The sequence below is a fragment of the Malania oleifera genome, chromosome 13, assembly GCF_029873635.1.
Source record: "Malania oleifera isolate guangnan ecotype guangnan chromosome 13, ASM2987363v1, whole genome shotgun sequence".
NCBI lineage: Eukaryota > Viridiplantae > Streptophyta > Magnoliopsida > Santalales > Ximeniaceae > Malania > Malania oleifera.
This window is the reverse complement of record NC_080429.1, coordinates 35,481,200-35,508,733: the sequence shown is the minus strand read 5'-3', so window position 1 is coordinate 35,508,733 and position 27,534 is coordinate 35,481,200. Positions and strand designations below refer to the sequence as shown.

Sequence of the window (27,534 nt, the reverse complement as noted above, 5' to 3'; positions counted from 1 at the left end):
TTTGGCTCTAATTATTTTATTGTTTGATGAAATTAATAATCCAAATAACACAAGTGAATAGGATGAAACATTCAATTTCAACTAAATTTTGGACTCCAAAAATACATAAATTTTAATGAAAATTTTGATTTCAATGTCAATTCCAATTTTGATTTAAGAAAACTATTGAAATTGCTACTTACTAAGAAAGTATGGGATTATTTTATAAGACTTATAAAACTTTAGAAATGGTTAATAGATATAATAATGTAAGTTTCATGACTAATATATTATAGATTAAATACATTTATGTTATGTAAGGTGCAATAGTTGTAATATAATGGATGTATTAAAGATATTCATATGAATGTAATCCATAAATCAATTAAATTTTATTTATTTTTAAAATAAAGATAATTTAGACATGAATGGTTAAATAAAACATTGTTGTAAGTTTAATTTTTCATATAATTTCAAAGCCCTAATTAATTTTTTGTTTCAATACAAAAAAACAAAGAAGATAAATTGAGAGAAAAAACTTCAATTCATGTCGAAATCTCCCATTTGAATTTTGTTCTATAGTTAAAGTTTTGACAATTTTCACTGAAACTTCAAGATTTCAATGAATTTCGGATGGTTGGTTGAAATTTCAACAAAAATTATGTAAGACGAAAATAGACCACCATTTCAATTTCGAAAATGATGGAAAGCGGAAATTTCAATAGAAATTTTGATAGTTTCAGGAAGATTTAAGGTCATGGATGAAATTAGTACTCTAAATGACATCATTTAACAAGATGAAACTAATACTGGAATAATGCAAATGAGTTGGATGAAATTAATACTAAAAATACGACGAATTAGTAGAGTAAAACATCAAATAAAAGTAAGTTGGTATATTTGGAAGAGTTAATTAAAGCTTTCGTTTACATTTAAGAAATTCCATTTGTATTTACGAAATTTGAATTAAAGGTCAACCAATTTTTCATTTTATAGAGGTCAAACTTACAACTACTTCAAACTTCCAAAATAGAGAAGGGACATATGGAAACTAAAAAAATAATTAAATTATTAATTAATTGTGAATGGGAAACAGCTCAACTCACTAGTGGGGGCAATGTGCTTAACCCTAATATTTACCTCGAAATAAGTGGACCATGACCATCATCTCCGCCGCTCGGACGGCACTCTCTGAGTCTGAGGACAGCGAAAATTTAAAAATATGGCAGGTGAAAAAGTCCAAAGACTTTGAGATGCCCCAAATCACCAGCTGTTGAATATTCAATCAGAAAATCATTTATAAAATATCAGTCTTATTACCAAAACAAGCAAGCAAAAATCATTTTCATCAAATACTTATGAGTACATATTTCCATACTCTGAAGGCAGCATTGGCATTGTGGGTCTCTCTCTCTCTCGCTCAGTCTTATTACCAAAACAAGCAAGCAAAAATCATTTTCATCAAATACTTACGAGTACATATTTCCATACTCTGAAGGCAGCATTGTGGGTCTCTCTCTCTCTCTCTCTCTCTCTCTCTCACTCGTGTCTACCATTGTATGCTTTTTTTTAATTGGTATTTTAAGCGGGTGAGGCTTCGCTGACAAGTCCACAAAAATACGCTACAGGATCACATTACAGAGTAGACCAGTGGAGATAAAGATAATTGAGAGAGAGAGAGAGAGAGAGAGAGATAGAGAGAGAGTCTTTTGCATTGAGATACTCTGCTCTGTGGCCATGGCAACTCGGAGGCTATCCTCGTTGCTGCCTCGTTCTCTCTCCGCCTCTTCTCCTCTGCTTCGCTCACTGGGTGACTGGCTTTTTCATTCCTTTTTTGCTTTTTGCTGCTTTTTAATCCAGTTTTTTACTTAGATTTCTGTGCTCTCGCTATGTTGTTTGTGGTTTGTGTTAATCTCATTTCGTATATGAATCGGGTATTGATTCAGCACCTGAGTTGCATCCCTGCACCTGAAATTAAAGTGAGAACTAATACAAAAGAAATTATAAAAATTTGTCTGGTAATGAAGTAGATGGTCTTTGAAGGGCTTGATTCAACGAGGGTTAGTGTTTTTGCCTGTTAAACTACCGGAATCACTTCTTTTGAATCCCTCCCTCCCTCTCTCTCTCTCTCTCTCTCTCTCTCTCTCCTTTTCCTCTGTTTAAGAAGCAGAGTACAGAAGGATTACTGAAAAAAGTTGTAGAAATTGAAATTTTTGACGCAGTTGTGGTGTATTTGATCGGATTCTTCACTTTTCTATGGTTTATGTCAATTAATTTTGCCTCTTTTTGGGAAAATTTGTACTTATGTAATATGATCTTCAGGTAGAAACTCTAACAGGGGAGGAAGCATCAGCAGGTTTAGCACTGCTGCTGTTTTGGAGGAACCAATCGCCCCACCTGTTCAAATAAACTATACCCAGCTTCTAATTAATGGGCAGTTTGTTGATGCAGCTTCTGGTAATCCTTTATTTGGGAACAAGATCGTTGCTTTTCTCGTAATTGGTTTCCTTTACCTGCATACCTCTATTAAGCATTTCTAGTGGGATACTGTTTGATTTTACCCTCCATGAACAAATCATGAACTGGAGCGCATGTTCAAAATTGGTTGCAGGTAAAACATTCCCAACTTCTGACCCTCGGACAGGGGAAGTCATTGCTCATGTCGCCGAAGGTGATGTCGAAGACATCAACCGCGCAGTCGCTGCTGCTCGCAAGGCGTTTGATGAGGGACCCTGGCCTAGAATGACCCCTTATGTAATTCATACGTTTATACACATGTTAAAATAGAAAATTTATGTGAAGGACATGAAGAAATCATGTGGTGAATTTGCTTTCATCCCACTCAACTGCATTTCATTCCCATGTTCCAAACCTTCCTGTATTTAATGGTTTTGACTTTTGACAACGTTTGCCTTCCTTGTTTTTCCTATTTCAGGAAAGATCGCGGATATTATTGCGGTTTGCAGATTTGCTTGAGAAGCACAGTGATGAGCTTGCTGCTCTTGAGACATGGAACAATGGGAAGCCTTTTGAACAGTCTGCAAAATCTGAATTACCGTTGCTAATCCGTCTCTTTCACTATTATGCTGGTGAGAGCAAGAAAATTAAATGAAATTCACATACTTCCATATCATTTCCCTGCACAATTTGATTGAAAATCTCTAAACCGTTCTTCCCAAATCACCCAGGCTGGGCAGATAAAATTCACGGTATGACAGTTCCGGCTGATGGATTGCACCATGTGCAAACACTGCACGAACCAATTGGGGTTGCAGGGCAGATCATTCCATGGAACTTCCCTCTTATCATGTTCGCTTGGAAGGTTGGGCCTGCACTTGCCTGTGGTAACACCATTGTGCTGAAGTCTGCAGAGCAAACGCCATTGACTGCACTTTTTGTTTCAAAGCTATTGCATGAGGTAGGTTTCTATTAGTGTTTGTTATCCTATAATTTGATTATGGTCCAAGTATTTATTACCTTGTAAATGTTTCTGTCATTCTGATACCCTATTATATATGTTAAAAGGGTTGACTCATTGAGCCTGAGGCATCTGGAAGCAAAGAATGGAAGGGTCTTACTGCTGGAGCAAATAGTCTTATCATGGATCAATTTAGAGTTTCTTAGGAACAGAGATAAGAGGGAAAAATTGTAGCTTATTTTGTGCTGAAAATGGCCGAGGGCCTTACAAGGTTCTTTAACTCCTAGAATCTTAAAACATTTAGCACTCCTCTAAAGAACTTATTGAATCATCAAAAAATGAAATGAAGTTGTTATTATAATATAAGATGACTGGTAAAATACCATATATAAAATTTAACACATACATAACAAAATCACTTCTAAAATAAATAGTTGGCAAAAATAAAACAAAATTGCTGATAAACTATCCAAATGGACCCTAATCTCATAAATGATACTAATGACACTGTAGGACTTGTTTGGTGTTTTTCGTGTGTATATGCTACACATCCCGTAACTTCTTTGGATAAAAAATTATGGGCTTCTAAAGTTATGCCTAAAATACTACTACTTACCAAAGGGCTTTTTATCGTTGTGTGGACTTGTTTAAGTCAAAAATCATGTTTATGTCTGGTAAGAAACAATTGACAGGCATAATGGCTAGCAGTTTTCAGGCATAAACGTTTTGTTCTTTGAACCTTCATTTAGGACAGAACCAATTGCGAATGCAAACTAAAATTTTTTTTCCTTGCTTTAAAAGTGAAAAAAAAAAAAGAAGAAAAATTTATGAGCTTAGCTTGATGAATAAATTTTGCACTTTCCGCCTCTTGTCTCATCTCTGGATGTTTCATTATAGTATCAGCTGGATTTTCTTGGGGACTGTTCTGTAAACTCTATGTTGTTCTTCTTTCTGACAGGCTGGTCTCCCTCCAGGTGTTCTGAATATTGTTTCTGGTTATGGTCCGACTGCTGGTGCAGCTCTTGCTAGTCATATGGATGTCGACAAGGTACTTTCAAAGCCTTCATTAATCCCTTTCATATAATGTTTCAAGATTTTGTGTAAGAAATGTGGAGATTCATGGTTAGTTATCCCTCATACTATTTCCTATTGTTTGGATAATGTTTCTGAATTGATGCGTGTCGTGAAAATTCACGAGGGCACGAAATTGTAACAATTAATATAATGATAAAGAAGGATGTCCAACCCACGAGGACTATTAACCTATTAACTATTGAAATTGTTCTAATTCTAAATTATTTGAAAATCAAGAAAAGTGGTGAATTTTGAATATGAAAATAAATAAATAAATAAAATTAAATCAATTTAATACTTAAAAAGAAGAAGACTTCACCCAAGAAGAAAACACTAAAGCATCCGACTCACCTAACCAATCCAATCCCAAATCTTAATCATGCAATCAATCAATTATCATCCTATTTGACGGCAGAATATTCTAACTTATCTAAGACTCTCTCTTGAGTAGAATTAGAATTATCCAAAATACGATAACCCGCGATATGTTTATGTGAATTTAAAAGCATTTGAGTATATTAAGATTAATAATATTTTAAATAAAAGCTGCACAAATCACGCTGACACCTTGTCTTTCATTCAATTCATGGTAAACTAAATGCATTAGCTTTCGAATTAATATGCACAACAAATCACTCAACTATTTGCCAGATAATTGAAAGCTTTAAACTCAATGATGTATATTCATAAGGAATGATAAAATTATGATCACATAGAAATAAGATTCGGAATTTTCATGAAGAAGTTACATTGTAGCTTTAGAAATAGCAATTAGCTCATAATAGAATCAAAACAAACCATAATAATTCTAGAATTCATAATGAAAATTGTACAAAGAGAAGATGAAAGAAGTAAGAAGGAAACTATATGTAGATCAAGAATCTCAATCGTCAACAACTCCAATTCGGCCTCTCTCTTCTTCTTCTTTTTTCAAGCTTCGAATTCCTCTCTAATGGTGAAGAAAATCCTCCTCTTTTCCCTGCTTCCAATCCCCTCTTTTTATAAAGCTCTGGTCATCCTTCCTTTTTATCTCCCCAAAACAAGATTCTCCAAATCCCCTTCTTTTATGCCGCCACCTTTATGTGCGATTTTCTCTATTGAGATCTTCTCATCTTTGAAAATCTTAATTACAAAAGTTGTGGGAGTTTTTCTTAACTTTCCGTAGATACCAAGATCGCCCTTTTTAGAGTTCTGCTCCAAATACTGAAGGGTGTTTCAGGAAATTTGAGAGAAGAATTTGAGTTTGAAAAAGACTCTTGATGAAGGGAATTTGAATTTGAAAAGGAAAGTTTCCTCCTTATACCATGATTCCTTTAATTATTTATTCCTAAACAAAAAATAAACAAAATAAATCAAAACTCTAATAAATAATAAAATTAAACACAAACTAGCATAAAAATAAGAGTGAAAATATGACAAAACTTATAAGGAAATTAAACACATCAGTGTTATAGATGACTTTGGTATTACCATATATGCATGGGTACACCTTTCCTTTTTATGATTTTTATCAGGAGGGAGGAGGGTTGGGGTGTGGTGATCAGAATTTTGAAATACAATGCATCTGCCATAAAATATGTGTAATTCACTATAGAGTTTATATTTGTTTTTGCTATTGTTGCTGTATAAATCTGGCTATCATTACGTGGGGTTCCTACATACTACCACCAAGAAAAACACGCCTTCGGAGTTTCAATTCCTTGCGAGGTTTTGAATTGCCTCAGGGACCTTTTTGATGTTCAAGTTAGTGACAGTTGTCACAGTTCCACAAGAAAGAATAAGGAGTGTAGGGCAACATATCAACTTATTTCCTCCTATAAAAGATTTGATGCTCATATATTTACCAACCTGAGGCCGTGCCAACCTTTTTACATGCCTATCCTGATTATCATCAATTTGGTAGCTCCTTGCATGGTATGTTCAGTTCTGTTAACTGTTAATTTGGGCTGACTAGCCATTCTTAGCTTTACCCTCATTGAACATCTGCAAAAGAAAATATTAATGATAAAAATGTTGTGAATTGCAAATCAATGGTGAAGAAAAGCATGTGACATTTTCTTTCTGTTTGGGTTGGTTAGAGCCTCAACCTCAAACATTTGAAGATTGACTTTGAGATATCTAAGTGGTTGGCAAATGATATGCTGAAGAATTTTGTTCATTAATGTGCTCAGAGCTAGCTGCAATGGGCGTGAGATGTGCATTAGTGAAGTTGGCTGATTCTTACTCGAGGGCAGAAGATTTCTTTTAGAAAATGGATCAATGCACATTTTAAATAAATATTTCAAAGCGTGGAAGTTTATTTCATAACATTTCAATATAAGAAATCAATTATTCAATTCTGAATGAGATATATACTAAATAAAGTAATAATTATGAAGCAAAGCATGTTTATTTCTTTTAGTTCTACAGATGGGACAGACACAAGTGAAGGAGTAAGACTCTGAGACCATCCTGTATTATGCATTTTCTTCAATTACAATTTATGTTTTAGTCCTTGTAGTATCAGGATAGAAGTATATAGGACATGGACAGAACACTGACTGCTCTGTTCATCACTGGGCAATAATTTCATATGAATATCTGAACATTTCAGTCACAAAGAGAGGCACACTAATTTCCTTAATAATTTGTTTCATTTTGCTGAGCCAGTAGCTTTATTAAGATTTGAAATGGATTGACAATGTTGGAACTTCTGGAGCATATGAAAAAAATGAAATGTTTTAAGCCACTAAAACTATTTTTCATGCCTAGTAAAAGATTGGGATAAAGTAACATTACACAAGTGCAAACTTACACTTGGTGAGTTTGTGTATTTGATTTGTTAGCTGCCTTGATGGTGGCTTGACACAAGCTTCTGAATCTTCCTCTTCGTTTCTGCCAAACAAATTTCACTATTGATCTCTTGGTTTGATGCAAAGATGTGTTGGATTGCTGCATTTTTTAGCAGAATGTTATACTGTTTATTGCAGCTTGCCTTCACAGGATCAACTGATACCGGAAAGATTGTACTTGAATTGGCTGCAAGAAGCAACCTTAAGCCAGTAACACTAGAACTTGGGGGGAAATCACCTTTCATTGTATGCGAGGATGCTGACATTGATCAGGCTGTGGAGCTTGCACACTTTGCTCTGTTCTTTAATCAGGTTGGCTTGGTCAATTAGTTTTTGCCCAATAAGTTGGAGTTGTAGTATGTAAAAACATTGAATGTGGTGATTGCTGGTGTGTCTGCAGGGACAATGTTGCTGTGCTGGGTCTCGTACTTTCGTGCATGAGCGTGTCTATGATGAGTTCATAGAGAAGGCAAAAGCACGCGCTTTGAGACGTACTGTTGGTGATCCCTTCAAGAAGGGTATTGAACAAGGTCCTCAGGTTAGTGGGTAATATGTGAAAGATCAAAATATAGCTTGAGCGGAGCAAACTCATTTTGTGATAAGCCCATATAAAACTTTTCTGCTTAGCAGCAGCAATTTTCTAATAAATTAATTTAGGTTGTGTTTGGTAGTATGGATTTCAAGTCTTAGGGCTTGGATTTATCTGTATTGGATGAAACTTAATACAATTTTATGCTTCATTTTATTCAAATTCAAGGCCCAAACTTCAAGCTCCTAAAAAAAAATGTTAATAACTTAATTAGAAGTTTTCTTAAAGCCTGACCCCTCAATTCTCATATAAGTTCTATAAGTACTTGATCCTACAATTCGTATTACTTTTCGCATATACTTTGCTTAACATGTAAATTCTGGATTCGCCATTGCTATCGTGTCATGGTTCAGTGAGATAGTGAAACTGAATCCTAAAACTGCATGCCTGATGATGTCTGATAAATCCATTGGAACAGCAAAATGTTTAAAAGCTGTTAAGAACTTTGTTTCTTACATGTTAATGAACTATACCAAATTCATTTAGGTTTCAGTAGTGATGTTGTTTATTGAACCTGTGAAAAATCTCAGATCGACTCCGAGCAATTTGAGAAGGTTCTCAGGTACATAAAGTCAGGAATTGAAAGCAATGCTACCCTTGAATGTGGTGGTGAAAGATTTGGCTCCAGAGGCTTCTATGTTCAGCCCACTGTTTTCTCAAATGTTCAGGTATAGTTCTTTCTACTGTCATCATTGCTGCAACTAAGATACTATGAAATATAATTCAAAATAACTTGTAAAACTTTCATCACCTAGGACGATATGTTGATTGCAAAGGACGAAATTTTTGGCCCAGTGCAATCTATCTTGAAATTCAAGTAAGTATGTGAGAACTTTTCAATAACTAAACCCATCTCGACATTTGAGAAAAAAGGGTTGAATTATATATACATATATATATATATATATATATATATATATATTTGTTTTATTTAATGCTCGAAAATTATTTTTAAGTCTTTGTTCCATGCCAGGGACCTTGATGAAGTTATACGAAGGGCAAACGCTACACGGTACGGTTTAGCAGCTGGTGTTTTTACAAAGAACATAGACACTGCCAACACCTTGACACGGGCTTTGAAGGCTGGGACCATATGGGTGAACTGCTTCGACATTTTTGATGCTGCAATTCCTTTTGGAGGGTACAAGATGAGTGGGCAAGGCAGGGAGAAGGGGATCTACAGTCTTAAAAACTACCTGCAGGTTAAGGCAGTTGTTACGCCTCTCAAGAACCCAGCATGGTTGTAGATCTCCTAGCACCATGTTCTACTTCCTCTGCTTATTGTACCTTGTAATAAAGATAAATCATGCATACGCTTGGTTTGTAATAGCGCAGAATATTTCGGGGGCAGCGGGGCTTGTTTGTTTGTTGGGCTGCTTCCAAGGTTATGTACATTCATCTCTCAAGATTTGAAGTTTGCATTTTTAAGTTGCTAATTGATTTTTGATATATTAATAGCATGGTTTAATAGCATGAAGTATGAGCTTTGAATGTGGAAATGCAAGAGTTGGACCTTATGATCCCAATTGCAGGACTAGTGTTGTGCATCTCTCCTTGCTTTGTTAAAATTAGTTTATTTTTTTTGGTCTAAAGCAAGCAGGGTTTGCCCGGCTAGAAACACAATTTGAAATGTTGATACTATAAGTTGGTTTAGCAGAGGCTCCAATCTTTAAATCACCAACAAATTGGAATTCAACCTATTTTATCTATCTTAAAAGAAGAAAAATACACTTTGGAGGCTTGATTTGATCCAAATCTAGTATAACTAATTCAGTATGTGAGTTAGCTCTAGATCCCTACGGTGACAATTTTTGGGTATCTGGACTGCAAATGGTGTCTATTATGAAAGCAATGTTGGTCATCACATGATAGCTAATTCATACTTTTCAATCCACTAATTGTGGTGGAAAACTAACGATGTGAAACTCTACAATGAGAAATTACAAAAAAGTGTCTGCCCCTCCCTCCCACGTGTTTGTGTATATCTTGTTTAGATATGAGATACATACTATGTAAGTCCCATTGATGATGAGCATAATGGTAAAATGTCCTCACATTAATGATGAGCATAATGGTAAAATTATCTCACCTTAATTGCCACTAAAGTTTATTGCCCATCATTTTCACATCCAGCCCTAGGACATATGTATAGAAGTATATCAATATAATATTAGGAGTGAGTGTGGAAATATGTCTTTGTCAGCACTCTTCATGTTGAGAATTTCACTTGTGAGATCCTAAAGGTTTAAGCTTTTGAGTCAAGTTGGTATTCACCCATGTATAACAAGCCCACCCATGGGCTCCTTCGATCCTAACACTTCACTTTTAGGTCATGAATAGGTGCGATGAATAAAATTTTAGCAACTCTTTTTTATCCTTTAGAATGTAGCCCAATTTAGGAAAACTGTAATTGCAATTTAAAAATTGCAACTCACAAAGAGTTAGTGTTATATTTGCGTTTATGTTCGTTATTTGACAATTTTGATTCCCATGATTTGCTGGAAAGAATCATCCTCGCAAATAGCACCAATTGTTTGTTCATACAAAAAGTTGGCTTGATGCAAGCTCCAATCCTTCAATCATCAACAAATTAATAATTATTCTATTTTCCTAATGTGACTAAAGAAAAAGATACTTAAAAGGTTCGGCATAGCTCTTAAGAGACTTTTGTGATGCATAAGTTAACTGTTATGATTAGTTATTTGTTTTAGGTCATTTCTGGATCCCTATTGCGAACATAGCTTGAGTACGTATAAGTTAGTAATGGTTCTCTAAAAGAGTATAATTGATTTGTTTTGAAATATTTGAGTAATGAATGTTCACACCAATTATGATTAAGTATAGTCCACCCACTAATAAAGGGATATTTATCCATGTGAAACTGATACAAGACGGGATGGTAACACCCCCAAGATGATGTATGACAGGGATGGGTTGACCTAGTCCTACCAATTTCAACCCTCACAAGTAAGCATACACACTTACATACTTTAAATTAAGAATTCAATTAATCAACATAAACACATAAACTATGATATATTTCACATGTTCGAGGATTTTGAATAGGTGTATGATGCTATTTTGAAATAAGTCTCAAGAATTCTTTCACAAATATATTAGGTTAAAATGCATAAATATTTCAAGAATAAAATTCTAAGCTTAACAAGCAATATTCCCACAATTGATTTTAAAGCTAGCAAGTATCAATAATGAATTCTAATAGCTCATATATGCTCTTTTAAACATGGAAGTTCAGTGTTCAAGCATGGGATTACACAAGTTTAAGCAGGGCTTCAAGCAATGTGAAATAATATTGAAATTTTAGAATTTGGGCAACTACAGTCAACTTTGGATCAAAGGTCAGTTGCCTGAAAAATTTAAAAACAGATTTCTAGAGTGGCAGTATTGAATTAGTTGACTGACATAAGAACCTCAGTTTACTGTTTGAGATTTCGGACAAAAATATCGAGAGCAGAACAAGGTTAGTTGACTGACCATCAGGGTTAGTCGCCTGACCCAGGTTAGTCACCTAACCATCAGGGTTAGTTGACTGACCTGCTACGGGATTGAATGAAAATGCGAGGATTCAAGGTTGTTTCTCACCCAAAGCTTATGGAATTTTAAACAAAGGTTCACAAGCAATATAAGAGTGGTTTAAGAACAACCATACTAAGGTAAAATCGTTGGAAGACTTAGTTTGATTCACCCTAAATTCAAAACACACCTTGGAATTCCTTACTCAATCTTGAAGTTGCAATGAAGTTGTTGTATAGTTGAATGGTCCAAGCGAGCACTGAAGCTATCAATAACTATTGAGGATATCTTGATGATATTCTTTAAGAGTTAGACTAGCTCTTGAAATTCTTTGGCACACTTCATATTTTGATATATATATATTCAACAAATAAACGATGTTTTGTTGGCCGTGTGGGAGTAGCTTGGTGGTGGCCGTGTGGATGATGGATGGAGATCGTGCAAGATGGAAATGAATAGAAATATTGGTCTCACACCAACTGATCTTCGAAGAGAATGGACATAGTCTCTCGCCACTCAATCACAAGGATTGAAACAAGCTTAAACAAGCCCACAAAGACAAGGTCTTTAACTAAATAATATTATATTAACTCTGGCTGTTGTTACAACTATTACAATGGAGATTTATAGAGACTTCACATGGGGAAGGGGAAGGCACAACAATAACTAATTAAGCTGGCATGGAGAACAAATATTAGACACAAACAATTCCCATATCGGCATGGGAGACAAAAAAAATATTACAACTTACTAAACTATTAAATGACCCAACTTACTAGACACATCAATAAGCACAACTTACAACACATATTAAATACTAAACACACTTGCAAGCTAAGTTGACTTGCAATAATACAAAATAAAAATATAAGTCAAAGGGGATGCCCAGCCATGTGGGGCCCGGGGCCCACATGTGGTCTTGATCTTGATTGTGCTTCGGCATCTCAATTTGAAACTCTCTCACACTAAAAAGCATCTTCTAGATACTCCATGAATTCCTACATAGCAATGAATAAAAGGGGCATTCGGAGGTCTTCCATGTTTTAACATGTTGGCGAAGGAAATGTGGACTTCTAGAGGTCGTCCACGTGTCGTAAAATCTACAAAAGAAATGTGGACATCTGGAGGCTGTCCACGTGTCATAATATCTGAAAATGACATGGGCAACATATGCTGATCCCCATTAGAAACTCTTTAACTAGGTCTTAAATTTATCGGGCACCGATGACTAAATTATTCACAACAAAACTCATTATCCAAGTTTATTTACATACATATAAGAATTGTTTTTAATCGAATCTAACATCGTAACACATCTTTTCAACTCTCCTGATAATTAACTATGAGCACTTCTTTTCTCATATGGGGATTATGTGTGTGCAATGTGTTAACAAATTAAATTTATAAGTTTTCCCCACCTTAGAGGGTGAACCTTGAATTAACGATAAGGTTGCTCTTTTGAGACTAGTTAGTCATAGGTTCAAGTCCAAGGAAACAACCTCTCTATATAAAAGTAGGAGTAAAGTTGTGTACACTATGACAACCCTCTTCTTACCTTTGCCAAGTGAGGAGCCTTATGATATGGGGACGCCCTTTCCCCACCTTAAAAAATTGAATAAACATTCAGTAACTTACATATATGTAATAAGTTTTTGGATTAAGTTGGAAGGAGGGGTATGAATCATTGATTTTAATATTGTAGATAAATGAAATCCCGTGACTTTTTGGTTTTCCTATGGTGAATAATGGCTTTTGGGTAAGTAGCATAAACCATGAGAGATCAAGAATCTTGCACACTCGTAGGGACTCCTTGATGTTAACAAGATTCCACTCTGGGCCTTCTATGGTGAATAATGGCTTTTGGATAAGTAGCATAAACCATGAGAGATCAAGAATCATACACACTCGTAGGGACTCCTTGGATGTTAACAAGATGCCACTCTGGGCCTTCCCTAGAAGGTACTTCCCACCCCACTTTACTCAAAACCCCCAACATGTTGTTGGTGATTAAAATGGAACTTCAACCCTTCACCTCCCATTTGGAAAAGGGAAAATAAACAACTAACTCAAGGCCTACCACAGAGTTGAGACTAACAAAAATAATTAGGATGACAAATATTCATCTTCTTTATTCATGGGTTACCCATATATAACTAGGGGTAGCAAAATAAATTTACGGGTTGAGTCTGAGTGGGTCATAAACGGGTGAGGGTTAGATGTTCAGATTTGAATTGACCCATTTATTAATGTGTAAATAACCTCTAAATGCAAACTTATCCGTTTTGCTAAATGGATCATAAACAAGTACCCATTAAGCACTGTTAAAAAATATAATTTATTTATTTTAACTTTTTCCTTTAATATTTCGCCAAAATTGAATTGAATTTAGAAGAAAAACAAAAAAACAACAGTCATTTATTTTATTGATTAATATCTTGACAAAAAACTTAAAATTCAAAAAATATTACTTTTCTTTAATTAAAAAATATGATTTAAAATTTTGAAAACAACACCTATATAAATATAACCTATCACATGTGTTTATCATTTTCTTTTGGTTCAATTTTTCATCAAATATATTTATGTAACTTAAATCTATAAAATATTATTTTATCTAAAAGTTCAATAGCAAAAAAAAAAATAAAAAATTATAAATATAATTTATTTAAAATGTAAATAGGTAACCCAATGAGTATCCGATCCAAACTCATCTAGCCCATTTATTAAATGAGTTGGGTTCGAGGTGACTTATTTATAAAATGGTCTTCTTGTAATGATCCAAAGAATAATGACATTTAAATAATAAAGAAAGAGTGAAATGAGAACAGAAACAGAAAGAGGCAGCAGATTTCTTCGATGAACGCGAAGCGTTTGTCCTTCGCTTTTGTCGACGACGTTGCACTTTTGGGTGTAATAACCCAAGGAATTTTCTTATGGCCTCGTCGACAAACACAAGGGATTCGTCGACGAGGGTACAAGAGGGTCTCACTGACGAGGGCATGTTTTGTCAATGAAAAAATACCGAGAGGATGTTTTGGGTAATTCTAAATTTCGATGACAAAGGAGAGAGTTCATCGACGAATTGTTTCTTAGACTCGTCGATGAAGGCCGCAGAATAAATAGTGTAACCCTCGGATTTTATACAAGATTTTCAATAGAAACTCTCTCTCTTCTCTCTCTACGGTCTCTCCTCTATCTCTCTTCGATTTTGGCCTTGTTAGTCGCTGGATCGACGATCTGAGGCCACCATGATGCTCCCGACGAAGTTCTCTCCTAGTTTATCGGGGCGGATCATCGGTGGGATCGAGTTGAATTTCTCCCTAGGTTCAGGGTAAGGTCTTTTATTCGAAATTATGCTTTCCAATAGTTGTAGGAAATGAAGTAGACAGAGAAATAATGATGTTTTGTTCTAGTGAATGTTATTTTCAGGAAGTTGAGTGGGAAACCCTACAGGTGTAGGACCGATATCCAGTAGGGGCTTTCTAGTAGTCAGGTAAGGGAAACATGCTATGTTAGGAAACTTCAGTATGATTTCAGTATAAAATATAGGTCATTATCAAATTATTATTCAAATTATATATACGATTTTCAGAGCCTGATTATGATAATATTTATTAGTGTGGCTTGAGTTGATTAGAGTACGGTACTGTATTTATACAAATTATGAATACCATGTTTACAATTTATGAACATAAATACCATGATATTTACATGCTTATAAAATAAGGAACTTTCAGTATACATTATATTTGAAAAAATGTATTTCCAGTAATTTTAGAATAATCAGTTTTTCAGTACCATACCGCCCTGATATTCAGTTATATAAATAATAGTTTAGTTATACAGAAATTAGATTTTCAGATAGTTAATTTATAATTTCAGATAAATTCTACGGGGTTATGGTTATTTTAGAAATCATGGTAAAATAGTATGTTACAGATATCAGCTACTTATATAGTACCAGACCCTGATGGATAAGATTTAGTAGAGCACGGTACTGTAGCTACAAATATTCAAGTCAAAGTGCAACCACTTTACTCAGACAGTAAGTGGTATGGGGTCGATCATGCCTACGTCGGGACAGGCTCTCCATCAGATATGGATTAAGGGAGCTGATTAGACTGTCAGAGTTTAGTTGACTTACCTTAGTCTGCCAGCCAGGATAGGTCCCACCTTTGGACCGCACAACCCTGTCATGAGGGGTTAAATCATAACATACAGCCATCCAGGGAAATTTTCTCAAATATTATAAGTATAAGTAGATTTCCATAAATAGTAGTAGTATTATGAAAAGTAAATTTATATAGTTTTAATATATGTTATTTATACCAGCATTTACAATTTCAGTTATCCATGATATTGTTTTTAAATTAGATTATTTATACAGAAATATAACTCAGTAGCCACATACTAGTACTAGCATGTTTCGACTTACTGAGTGTTGTCTCACCCCAGTGTTGAATTATTTTTCAGGTGAACCAGTTAGGCAAGCGGATCAGACTCGCAGGTAAAGGGGCTATTAGTTTGCCCTGTTAAGGGTGAGTAGTATTTTTGGGTAGTATTTTTGTATGCCCTGACTTCAGTAGGGAATAGTTTTGAGGAGAACAGTGATTTATGTATAATTTATGGGATATTTAGACGCTCTGGTATTGTAATTTATGTGGTTATGTTTATGTATGTGGCTTTTCGCTGTTTAGGTTAATGTTTTTATATTAAAATAGGGAAAAAGAATTTATTTTATTAACAGGACGTTATACATCTCCTTTCAAATCCAAAACAGTCTAAATAGGCGAGAAAACATGTCAGTCGTAGGTTTTTGATCCATTTTGCCAACCTACGTATAACCATAAAAAACTATTGAGGTGATTAATTTCTAAAAATTCAACTAATGAGCATTGAGAACAAAGAAATTGTTTGAGTTACCATTTCATTTCTATCTAATAATGCACTTGTTGGCCTAACATGGCTTTCGAATCTCATTTTGATGACAACAAAAGAAGGTTGATTTAACATATTGTTGTTAAGTGATGATGTTTTAGGAATGCTTAATTGACAAAGTTCAAAATATCAAAGGAAATACAAGTTCAAGATCACCAACCACCATAAAGCCACTCTCATCTTTAAAGTGATCCAAAGGAAGCTCAAATGAACTAAAATGACTAAAGCATGTGGAAACCTAAAGTTGACTCAAGCTCAAGTCTAAGAGAATTCAAAGCAAAGACACCATAAAGACTTCAAGCTTAGAGTTTTTTTAGGCTTTAGGATAAACTATGTAAGTATTTCATATTGAATATCATGTGGAAATGTTTTGAAGCTAATCAGGGTTTGTCTTGGACTTAGAGACCTTATTTTAAAACATCAAAAAAAAAATTTTACAAGTAACAAAGCAAGAGAGTCAAGTGTTTTTAAAAACTGAACTGAAAAACAAAAAAATTGACTGTTTAGGAGACTAAAAAATAACCTTAGGTGCCTGAAGATTTTCTTTGGGCGACTGAAGAATAAATTCAGGCGCTTGAAGATTTTCTTAATGAATTTCTAAAGAGGCAATGTAGGCTCAGGCGACTGACCCTTGTCACCTCAGGCGCCTGACCCTGTTTTTAGTTAAAATTTCACTATTTTAAAGAATCTTAGGAGACTGATCCTGAGACTTCAGGTGTCTAAACACTGTTAACAACTATATTTTTGAAAAGTTTTAAAATTCAAATTTAAGTTTCTTGTGCCCCAAACTCCAAGTAAACTTGGGCAACACGAATTAACCTTTTTTAGCCTATAAATATATGTTTTCACAAATCAAACTCACACCAAGCAATTGAAAATATGCTCTTAAGCTGAAAGCTCTTTTGTTCTCTTAAAGCTCTCTTTTGCTCACTCTTGTAATATGAGAATTACTGAAATTCTGAACTGCTGATCATTATTCTCTGAGCACTACAATCTAAATCGTTGATTCTTATCTAAGAGAAGTAATCTAGTGAAATTGTTCTTGAGCTTCAACTCTATTTCTTTTGATATTTGTAATTGAAGTATACAGTGTTTTCAATTACACTAACCAGCCGTATCTGAGAGCATTCTTTGTACAAAAGAAATTTGTTTCTTGTTTCATGTTTCTTGACGGTTCAGGTGATTGGATCGTTGTAACTAAGCGTGGGATATTGCTTGGAGAGCGGGCTCCACCCTAAAGGAGGGTTGTAAATGGTTTGTTTCGCTCAGAAAGGAATGAGTTAGTGGAATCCTTAAGTGATCTTGCCTAAGGCGAGGATGTAGGCTGGGGATAAGCCGAACCTCATAAAAATCTCGATCTCACTCTCTACCCTTTTCTATTTAAATACCAGCATATACAATTGTGTTTCAAAGTGTAGGATTGTTGAAAAACTGAGACTGAGAAGACCTTTTAATCTAAGAAAGTACGTTGGTTAATATTTTGTGAAAATCTTAAAGGGAGTACGTTGATTAACCACTTGTGGAAATCTTGATTAAAAGAAGTGCTTAAAAGAACCATTCATACAGGGCTACAAATTGAAATTTGGCAAAACGCTGAAATAAGAAAGTGCTGCAAGCTTTCACAAATTGATTAAACATGGTTGGTTGATTGTTTATTATTTGGTTTATGATTGGTTTTGTGATTGTGGTTGATTTTTTTGAGTACTTAAAATCAACAACTTCCTTGTGTGTTTGCTTAAGTATATAAAGAGTTGAAAATCTGTAAAAACAGTTAAAGGAATTTTTTATAAACCTCACCCCTCTCTTGGGAAAACACCTTAACTTTTAATTCGTGTCAGAGCTTAGCTATAGCAAATCCTAATTATAAGCTATATAAAGGTCTAAATGGCACACCTAGGTGTTTCTCCTTTTGTGGAAGGCCAATCATCTACCAGACCACCTATCTTTTGTAGTTTAAATTATACATTTTGGAAACAAAGAATGAGAATATATATTCAAACCACGGATTGGAAAGCATGGAAGGTTGTCACACATGGTGACTACATTCCCACTAAACTCGTAGATTGTAAAGAAGTTCTTAAAAAAGAAAGAGAATTGATTGACAACGACTATAAAATGATGCAAGTTAACTTTAGTGCCATGAATGCACCATATTGTGCTTTAGACGTTAATGAGTTTAATATGGTCATGGCATGTAAGTTAGCCAAAGAAATTTGGGACAAGTTAGAAGTAACTTATGAAGGAACCATGGATGACTCAAGTGAACAAGAAGTTGACAACATGTACTTTATGGCACACAATGCTGAGGTAAACTCTTATTATAGTTCATCAGAAGAATCTAGTGGAGAGTCTAGAAATAATTCATGTGATAGTATGCCTTCATATAAGGAAATCCAAGCTAAATTATTCAACTTACACAATAGGTTCATCAAAGTATCTAAAAGAAACATAGCCTTAAAAAAGCAAAATGAAAATCTTAAGAATCAACTAGAAAGTTCTAAATTGGCTGAAAAAGAAGAAGATTCTCATATTGATGTTCTAATGAAGAAAATTAATGATATCTCTCAAGAATTAGTAAAACTACAAGTAAATGATGAAAGCAAGAAAGTCCTAGAAATAAGTGATCTTAATAGAACAATTGAAGATAATGACAAAATCATTTAAAAATTTATTAGAGGTAAAGAAAATTTTGAAAAAATAGTTGGTCAACAAAGGATGATAAGTAATAAAGAAGGAATTGGTTACAATGGAATTGAAAAAAAAAAATAAGAAAAAATTATTTATGGGATGTTTTGTAAAAAAAAGCAAAATACTATGCAAGCACATCTTCTACAAATATACATGAAAACACCACTTGCTACTTGTGTAGAAATTAGGGATACATAAAGTTCAATTGTCCATTTAAAAAGAAGTATGTCAAAATCAAGAATAAATGGAAAGTAAACACTAAAACTAGGTATGACTTAAAAAGAATTAAGAAGGTTTCGGTTCCAAAAGTAACACCATGAATCCTTCCTTGTAGGTATGCTTTAGGACTGCTCCATTAAAGGAAAACTGGTACTTGGATAGCGGGTGTTTAAGACATATGACAAGAGATAGAATAATGTTAATTCACCACCTTAGTTCAAAAATATGGAGGCTATGTGACCTTCGGTGACAATGCCAAAGGTAAAATCGTCAGAATAGGTAAAATTGATATAGAACTCTCACTTACTATTGATGATGTTTTGTTAGTTGATGGATTAAAGCATAACCTTTTAAGTATAAGTCAACTTGGTGACAAAGGGCTTGACATAATATTTAAACAAGATAAGTGTATTGTTCAAAATCCTAGAAAACATGAAATTCTATTCACAACCTATAGAGTAAATAATGTATACTGTATAAACCTAGAAAACTTAATCTCTCAAGATGTAACATGCTTGGCTGCCATGAATGAAGTTAGTTAACTTTGGCATAGATGACTAGGACATGCAAGCATGGACCTATTATCAAACTTACTTAGAAAGAACTTAGTTAAAGGTTTACCAAATACAAAATTCATAAAAGATAAAATCTGTGATACTTGTCAACTTGGAAAGCAAATCAAAACAAGTTTTAAAAAGAAGAAACATATATCTATTAGTAGACCTTTATAACTAATTCATTTAGACTTGTTTGGTCCCACTAGAACCCAAAGTTTAGGAGGAAAGCAATATGTCTTTGTTATAGTTGATGACTACTTTAGGTTTACTTGGGTGTTGTTTTTAACCTCCAAGGATGAAGCTTGTAATATGCTAATAAATAAAGATGTTGATAAATTTTGCAATGAAAATGGAATCAATCATAATTTTTCAGCACCTAGAACTTCACAACAAAATGGAGTTGTCGAAAGAAAAAAATAGAGATTCTTCAAGAAATGGCTAGAACATTGTTAAATGAACATAATCTACCAAAATATTTTTGAGCCGAAGCGGTAAACACCGCATACTATGTAATAAATAGAGTTTCTATAAGATCAAATTTAAATAAAACTCCCTATGAACTTTGGAAAGGTAGAAGACCTAACATCTCTTATTTCTATATTTTCTGATGTAAATGCTATGTAGTAAATGATAAAGATGATTTAGACAAATTTGATGCAAAAGTTGATGAAGGAATATTCCTAAGATATTCATTAAAAAGCAAAGCCTATAAAATATACAATAAAAGAACTCTTACAATCTTGGAATCAATTCATGTCACATTTGATGAAGAAAGTCCATTCAATAAACCAATAAAAATTGAAGAAGTACATACTACTCAAAAACAAGAAGACTTAGACATAGTAGAAGCAAAAGAAAAAGAAGAAGAAAATGAAAAAAAAAAAATCAAATAATAATGCTGTTGAAAATATTGAATTACCAAAAGAATGGAAATATGTAAGGAATCATCCAAAAGATCAAATAATTTGAGAACCATCATGAGGTATAACTACAAGATCCTCTTGAAAAATCTATGCAATCACTATGCTTTCTTATCTCAAGATGAACCAAATAATGTAGAAGAAACTCCAAGTGATGACTTATGGATAATTGTTATGCAAGAAAAATAAAATCAATTTGAAAAAAGTAAAGTATGGAAATTAGTTCCCAAACCAGAAAATCATTCAATTATAGGAACTAAATGGGTATTTAGAAATAAATAGGATGAAAATGGAATAGTAGTAAGAAATAACACTAGACTTGTAGCTAAAGGATATAACCAAGAGGAAGGAATAGATTATGATAAAACATTTGCTCCCGTAACTAGAATGGAAGCAATTAGAATGCTCTTAACTTATGCATCACATAAAGAATTTAAATTGTATCGAATGGGCGTAAAGAGTACATTTTTTAATGGTTTCATTAATGAAGAGGTATATGTAAAACAACGACCAGGCTTTGAAGACATACAAAAACCTGAATATGTGTACAATCTAACTAAGACTTTATATGGTTTGAAACAAGCCCCTAGGGCTTGGTATGAAATATTTAGTGGATTCCTTCTAGATAAGGATTTTTTGGAGGAAAGGTTGATAGTACTTTGTTTATCAAGACTAAGAAAGATGACATGCTCATAATCCAAATCTATGTAGATGATATTATTTTTGGTGCAACTAATGATAATCTATATAAGGAATTTGCCAAATGTACGCAAGAAGAATTTGAAATGAGCATGATAGGAGAATTGAACTACTTCCTAGGATTAAAAATCAAACAAACAAAAAATGAAACTTTTATAAGTCAATCCAAATACATAAAAGATATGCTTAAGATATTCAATATGAAAAGTAGTAAACCCATAGGTACCCCCATGAGTACTTTAATAAGCCTTGATAAAGATGAAAAAGGGAAACTGATAGATATGAAATATTATAGAGGCATGATAGGAAGTTTGCAATACCTAACAGCTAGTAGGCCCGATATAATGTTTAGTGTATGCATGTGTGCATGGTTTCAATCAGCACCTAAAGAATCACATCAAATAGCTGTAAAAAGAATCCTAAGATACTTGATAGGAATAATCGATTTAGGACTTTGGTATTCTAAGGACACTGGATTCGAAATGATTAGCTATTCGGATGTTGATTATGCGGGGTGTAAGATAGATAGAAAAAGTATAAGTGGAACTTGTCATTTTCTAGGACGATCTCTAGTGTCTTGGTTTTCCAAGAAAAAAAAAAACTCCTTAGCCTTATCCATAGCTAAAACTGAGTATGTAGCAATTGAGAATTTTTGTGCACAAACATTGTATATGAAACAATATTAAAAGGCTATAATTTAGAATATTTCACTATACCAATTAAGTTGATAACAAAGTGTAATAAACATCTCTAAAAATCCTATATCACACTCAAGAACAAAACACATTGATATAAGACACCACTTTCTAAGAGATCATGTTCAAAAAAAAGACATCATACTTGAATTTATAAATACAAATGACCAATGGGCAAATATCTTCGCAAAACCTCTTCTCGAAGAAAGATTAATATCCATTATAAGAGAACTTGGGTTTTTACATAGTAGGGAAGTGATTTAGATAGGTTTCATATTGAGCAAAATGAGAAAACTAAGAAATTAGGGACTTTAGGCGACTGAGCTTGGAAGCTTAGGCGACTGAGCACTATATATTGAAGGTTCAGGCGCCTGAGCTAGCAGACCTTAGGCAAATGAGGTGCTACTGCCTATTGAGAATTAAAATCTATAAATTTTCAGGCAACTAAACTTAATCTTCAGGTGGCTAAAGTCGCGGATTCTATATATTTAAAGCTCGAAAACCCCAACTTCAAGCTACTAACTCCTACTCCATCACTCACCCGAAGCTCCAACCTTTGGTCTCCCTTGCTTCCTCACTTAAAATCCGTCGAATCACAATCCCAAACTCCTTCTCCTACACTCTTTCCCTATGATTCTAGGATTCCATTCTCCAAAAACACAACAATGCCTTGCACTAAAACGACAGCTAACTGAGGATCTTCTTCCGAAAGGGACGTTAACAACATTGAGCAATGGTTAGTCACTCCCCAATCTAAGCTTCATTATCATTCTACTCTCCATTCTATGGACCCAATCTTTGGTAAGGTGATTGACACCACCTTCTTCGATTTCGAATTTCCTAAAATATTGCCTATGTTTAGGAATATAGGTTGGAAAATTTTGTTGTTTTTCAAGCCAAAAGTATGTATCCTAACTTAGTTAAATTTTTTTATGCCAACATGATTCATGGAGAAAATGTTCTAATCACTGAGGTTAGAGGCAAGAAAATTGTTTTGACTCCTCAAATCCTAGCTCCCACTTTGCATATCACCCCAGGTGAATTCAAATGTCTTGTCTTCACTCAATCTTGGATTCTAGAGCAAGGCTTCACACCCGAAGAGTTTTTGCCTCTAATTATGGTAAACGAACCCGTATATTTTGGTCATCCACCTATGTTTAAGCAATTGAACCTCCAGGCTCAAATACTTCACAAAATCATCTCCAACAACATCCTACCTAAGGCTGGTTTGTATGATCATATTTCCTATGTCAATTGCTTTATTTTATGGTGTTTACTAAAGGGGAAGAAGCTTGATCTTTCTAGCCTCATTTTGAAATGGATGTGGGCCAAGTTAGAAGCCACTCGTGTCACTCTTTCTTATGGAGGTGTGTTGAACCTTATTTTTGCTCAACTTGATATTACCACACATTCTGAGTTGTTCATTAAACGTACTCGATATAACCTCTTCACCTCCATAACCCTCAAACAAATGGGCTATGAAAAGCACGATCAGGGTTGGTTCTTAAAAGGAGGAAGACCTCAAAGACCAGCGGTTAGAACACATGATCACTACCCCGTTAGGGGTAGAATCGGTCTACGTTACCAGAGTTGGGGTCGGGAGTTCGGTTACACGAGGGGAAGGTACGAGCACCCCCTACGCGCCCGTTCTTAAGAACGGCACCTAATTAATTTAAAATTATCCCTAAGTTAATCTAATAAATCTTTACATTACTCCTTTTTATGAATTTATAAATACATAGGAAAATAAATAAATATATACATATATTCCCTCAGAGCTTATGGTACGTGATACCCAAAGGCTAACACCCCTTGCAATTAAATCATAGGGATTTAAAAATCAAGAAAATATTTTATCAAAATATATACCATAGTACGTATAAGATCAAATAAAGAAAATACTAAAAATAGTGATAATATTATTAATAACGATAAGAATGATAACGTTAATAAATAATACTAATACTAATAACAATACTAATATTAATAGTAATAATAGATATGATAATAATAATAATAATAATAATAATAATAATAATAATAATAATAAATGACAATAATGGTGACAATAATAATATTAATAGTAACAATACTAAATATCATTAACTAACAATGTACATATTTAAATAATATGATATTTATCTTAATATTAACACGCTGTCAAAGATATGCACAAGACATACATATGCTAACAATTAATTAAGGAAAACAAATCGAATTTAAAGTATGTAAACTACTAGAACGGGCAAGAAAATAATTGAATTTATGAAAACAAGTTAATTCTAAAATTAATAATTACCTATTTAATATGGCAACCAAAATTAGCACGCAACCTTAACTATACAAATATTAAATACAAGGTGAGTACAATAATGACCAAAAATCCTAAGTACACAATTTATGTGGAAGCAATTTCAACCCTAAAAGTACATCAAGATACAATAAATCAAAATATGAGAATACAATAAATCAAAACATGATATACAATATTAAGAATATACAGTAGTAAGGCAGCAAAAATCAAAACATGATATACAATGTTAAGAATATACAGTAGTAAGGCAGCAATTTTAAATATACCCTAATATATATACGTAATTAACATAGCAGTAGGGAAAAATCCAAGATACAGGGCATTAATGCAACATTACTAATAATCTCAAATATACCATATTAACACCATAGAAATATTACTATTTAAACTAAAAATAAATATTACAATTGAAATCTTATTTGGCAATAAAAAGAAAAATCCTACAAGAATGAGAACAAACAAATTAATATTTATAAATATGGACATTAATTATTAAAAACCTTGAAACAATAAATATAAGTAAATGTTAATAACAAACAAAATTTAAACTGTACAAAAAATGTGTGTGTGTGTACATCTACTGTGTGTGTTAAAAGTTCCTGTAAAGGTGTGTGCTTTAATGTGTGTAAAAATGTGTGTTAAATACATGTGTTTAGGTGTGTGTTTTAATGTGTGTAAAAGTGTGTGTTACTGTGTGTGTGTTGTGTGTGTGCAGTGTGTGTTTGTGTGCTGCTGTATGCGTGAGTTTGTGTGTGTTGCTGTGTGCGTGAATTAGTGCGTGTGCAGGAAACTCCCAGCAGGGGGGTGATGCCGGTGTTTGCGGGTGTGTAAAGATGGCGTTTGCAGAGGGCCTCTCGAATGGACTGACTGACCGGAGATGCCGTGGTCCTCTCGGATGAGCTGAGCGGCCGGAGATGTAGTGGTTGCTGGGGTCTGCGGCAGTGTGATGCGCGACTGGTGGGCCGTTCTGCTGTGCTGAGGTCCAGCAATTGGTGGTGATTGCTGGAGGTTGGGCTGTCCTCCCGGAAGGCCGTGAGGGCTGGTATGCTGGAGTTGCAGGAGTGGCCGAGGAGGTTGCAGAGGGATGGATTACAGCAGGCGTCTGCTGGTGCTGTGCGGAGGGTTGCTGGTGAGGTGGCCGGAGGTGCTCGGCTGGTTCAGCGAGGAACAAGGGGAGAGTGGAGAGGATGGATCGCCGAGGGCTGGGTGTGTGAGAGAGAGTAATGGAGGATGAAGGAGATGGTGGCTAGGGAGATGAGAGGCGAGAGTTTCTTTTTTTTCTTAGCTTTTGGCTCCGGCCCTGTGCGCAGCCCCCCCATCCAACCGTGCTGTTGAAGCCTTTTTAAAGGCTTAGGACACCCCCCTCAAAACCCTAGCTCTTTTTTTTTTTTTAAATAATAATAATAATAATAATAATAGTAACAAAAATAAATAATAATAATAATAATAATAATGGTAATATCAATAATAGTAATAATAGTAAAATAGTAATAATAATAATAATAATAACAGAAATAAATAATAATAATAATAAAAATAGTAATAATAAAGATAAAAATACTAATAATAAAGAAAATTAAAAATAATATTAATAATAATGAGAATAAATAATAATAATAATAATAATAATAATAATAATAATAATAATAATAATAATAATAATAATAGTAATAATACTAATAACAATAATAATAATAATAAAGATAAAAATACTAATAATAATAATAAATAAATAATATTAATGATAATAAAAATAATAATAATAATAATCAAGAAAAATAAAAATAAGCAAAATAATAGTAAGTAATAATAATAAAAATAATACCATAATAATAAAATAATATCTAAAATAATAATGTAAATAATAATAAAAATACTAAAAATGATAACAAAAAATAATAATAATAATAATAATAAATAAATAATAATGAGAATAAGAATAATAATAATAATAAATAAAAATACTAATAATAATAATAATAATAATAATAATAATAATATTTAAAAATAACAAAGGTAATAATAATGAAAATAAAAATGAAAATAATAATAGTAATATAATAATAATAATATTGGGTCTGGGTAAAAATGGGGTGTGTACAATACTTATCTTCAAAGTGATCCAAAGGAAGCTCAAATGAACCAAAATGATCAAAGCATATGGAAACCTAAAGTTGATTCAAGCTCAAGTCTAAGAAGATTCAAAGCAAAGACACCATGAAGACTTCAAGCTTAGAGTTTTTAAGGCTTCAAGATAAACCATGTAAGTACTTCATATTGAATATCATGTGGAAGTGTTTTTAAGTTCATTAGGGTTTGTCTTGGACTTAGAGACCATGTTTTAAAACCTTGAAAAATGTTTTTACAGGTAACAAAGCAAGAGAGGCAAGTGTTTTTAAAAATTGAACTGAAAAACAGAAAATTTGACTGTTCAGGCGACTGAAGAATAACTTCAAGCGCCGTAAGATTTTCCTCAGGTGACTGAAGAATAAGTTCAGGCGCCTGAAGATTTTCCTGATGAATTTCTGAAGAGGCAGCGTAGGCTCAGGCGACTAACCCTGTTTTTAGTTAAAATTTCACTGTTTTAAAGAATCTTAGGCAATTGATCTCGAGACTTTAGGCGGCTGAACATTGTTAACAACTATATTTTTTAAAAGTTTTAAAATTCAAATTTGAGTTTCTTGTGCCCCAAACTCCAAGTAAACTTGGGTAACACAAATTAAACTTCTTCACAAATCAAACTCACACCAAGGAATTGAAAATCTGCTTTTCAGCTGAAAGCTCTTTTGTTCTCTCAAAGCTCTCTCTTGCTCACTCTTGCAATCTAAGAATTATTGAAATTCTGAGCTATTGATCATTCTTCTCTGAGCACTACAATCTGAGTTGTTGATTCTTATTTAAAAGAAGTAATCAAGTGAAATTGTTCTTGAGCTTCAACTCTATTTATTTTGATATTTGTAATTGAAGTATATGGTGTTTTCAATTATACTAACTAGCTCTATTTGAGAGCATTATTTGTATAAAATAAATTCATTTCTTGTTTATTGTTTCTTGACGGTTCAAGTGATTGGATCTTTGT

The 27,534-nt window shown here is 33.6% G+C and overlaps 1 protein-coding gene across 3 annotated transcripts; it reads left to right on the top strand.

Moving 5' to 3' along the window:
* The first annotated feature begins 1,376 nt into the window (after positions 1-1,376).
* Positions 1,377-9,327, top strand: LOC131145464 (aldehyde dehydrogenase family 2 member B4, mitochondrial-like). 3 transcript variants are annotated; one of them, XM_058094553.1, is made up of 12 exons: positions 1,377-1,485; positions 1,608-1,789; positions 2,302-2,436; positions 2,591-2,733; positions 2,915-3,068; positions 3,168-3,397; positions 4,356-4,445; positions 7,441-7,614; positions 7,703-7,840; positions 8,422-8,559; positions 8,647-8,708; positions 8,865-9,327. In XM_058094553.1, the coding sequence occupies exons 2-12, from the start codon at positions 1,717-1,719 to the stop codon at positions 9,136-9,138; spliced, it is 1,611 nt and encodes a 536-aa protein (XP_057950536.1). In that variant the 5' UTR covers positions 1,377-1,485; positions 1,608-1,716; the 3' UTR covers positions 9,139-9,327. The 3 variants fall into 3 exon arrangements, with proteins under 3 accessions (XP_057950536.1, XP_057950534.1, XP_057950535.1); XM_058094551.1 differs by having other exon boundaries at positions 1,378-1,489; XM_058094552.1 differs by having other exon boundaries at positions 1,379-1,789.
* Positions 9,328-27,534: the final 18,207 nt, after the last annotated feature.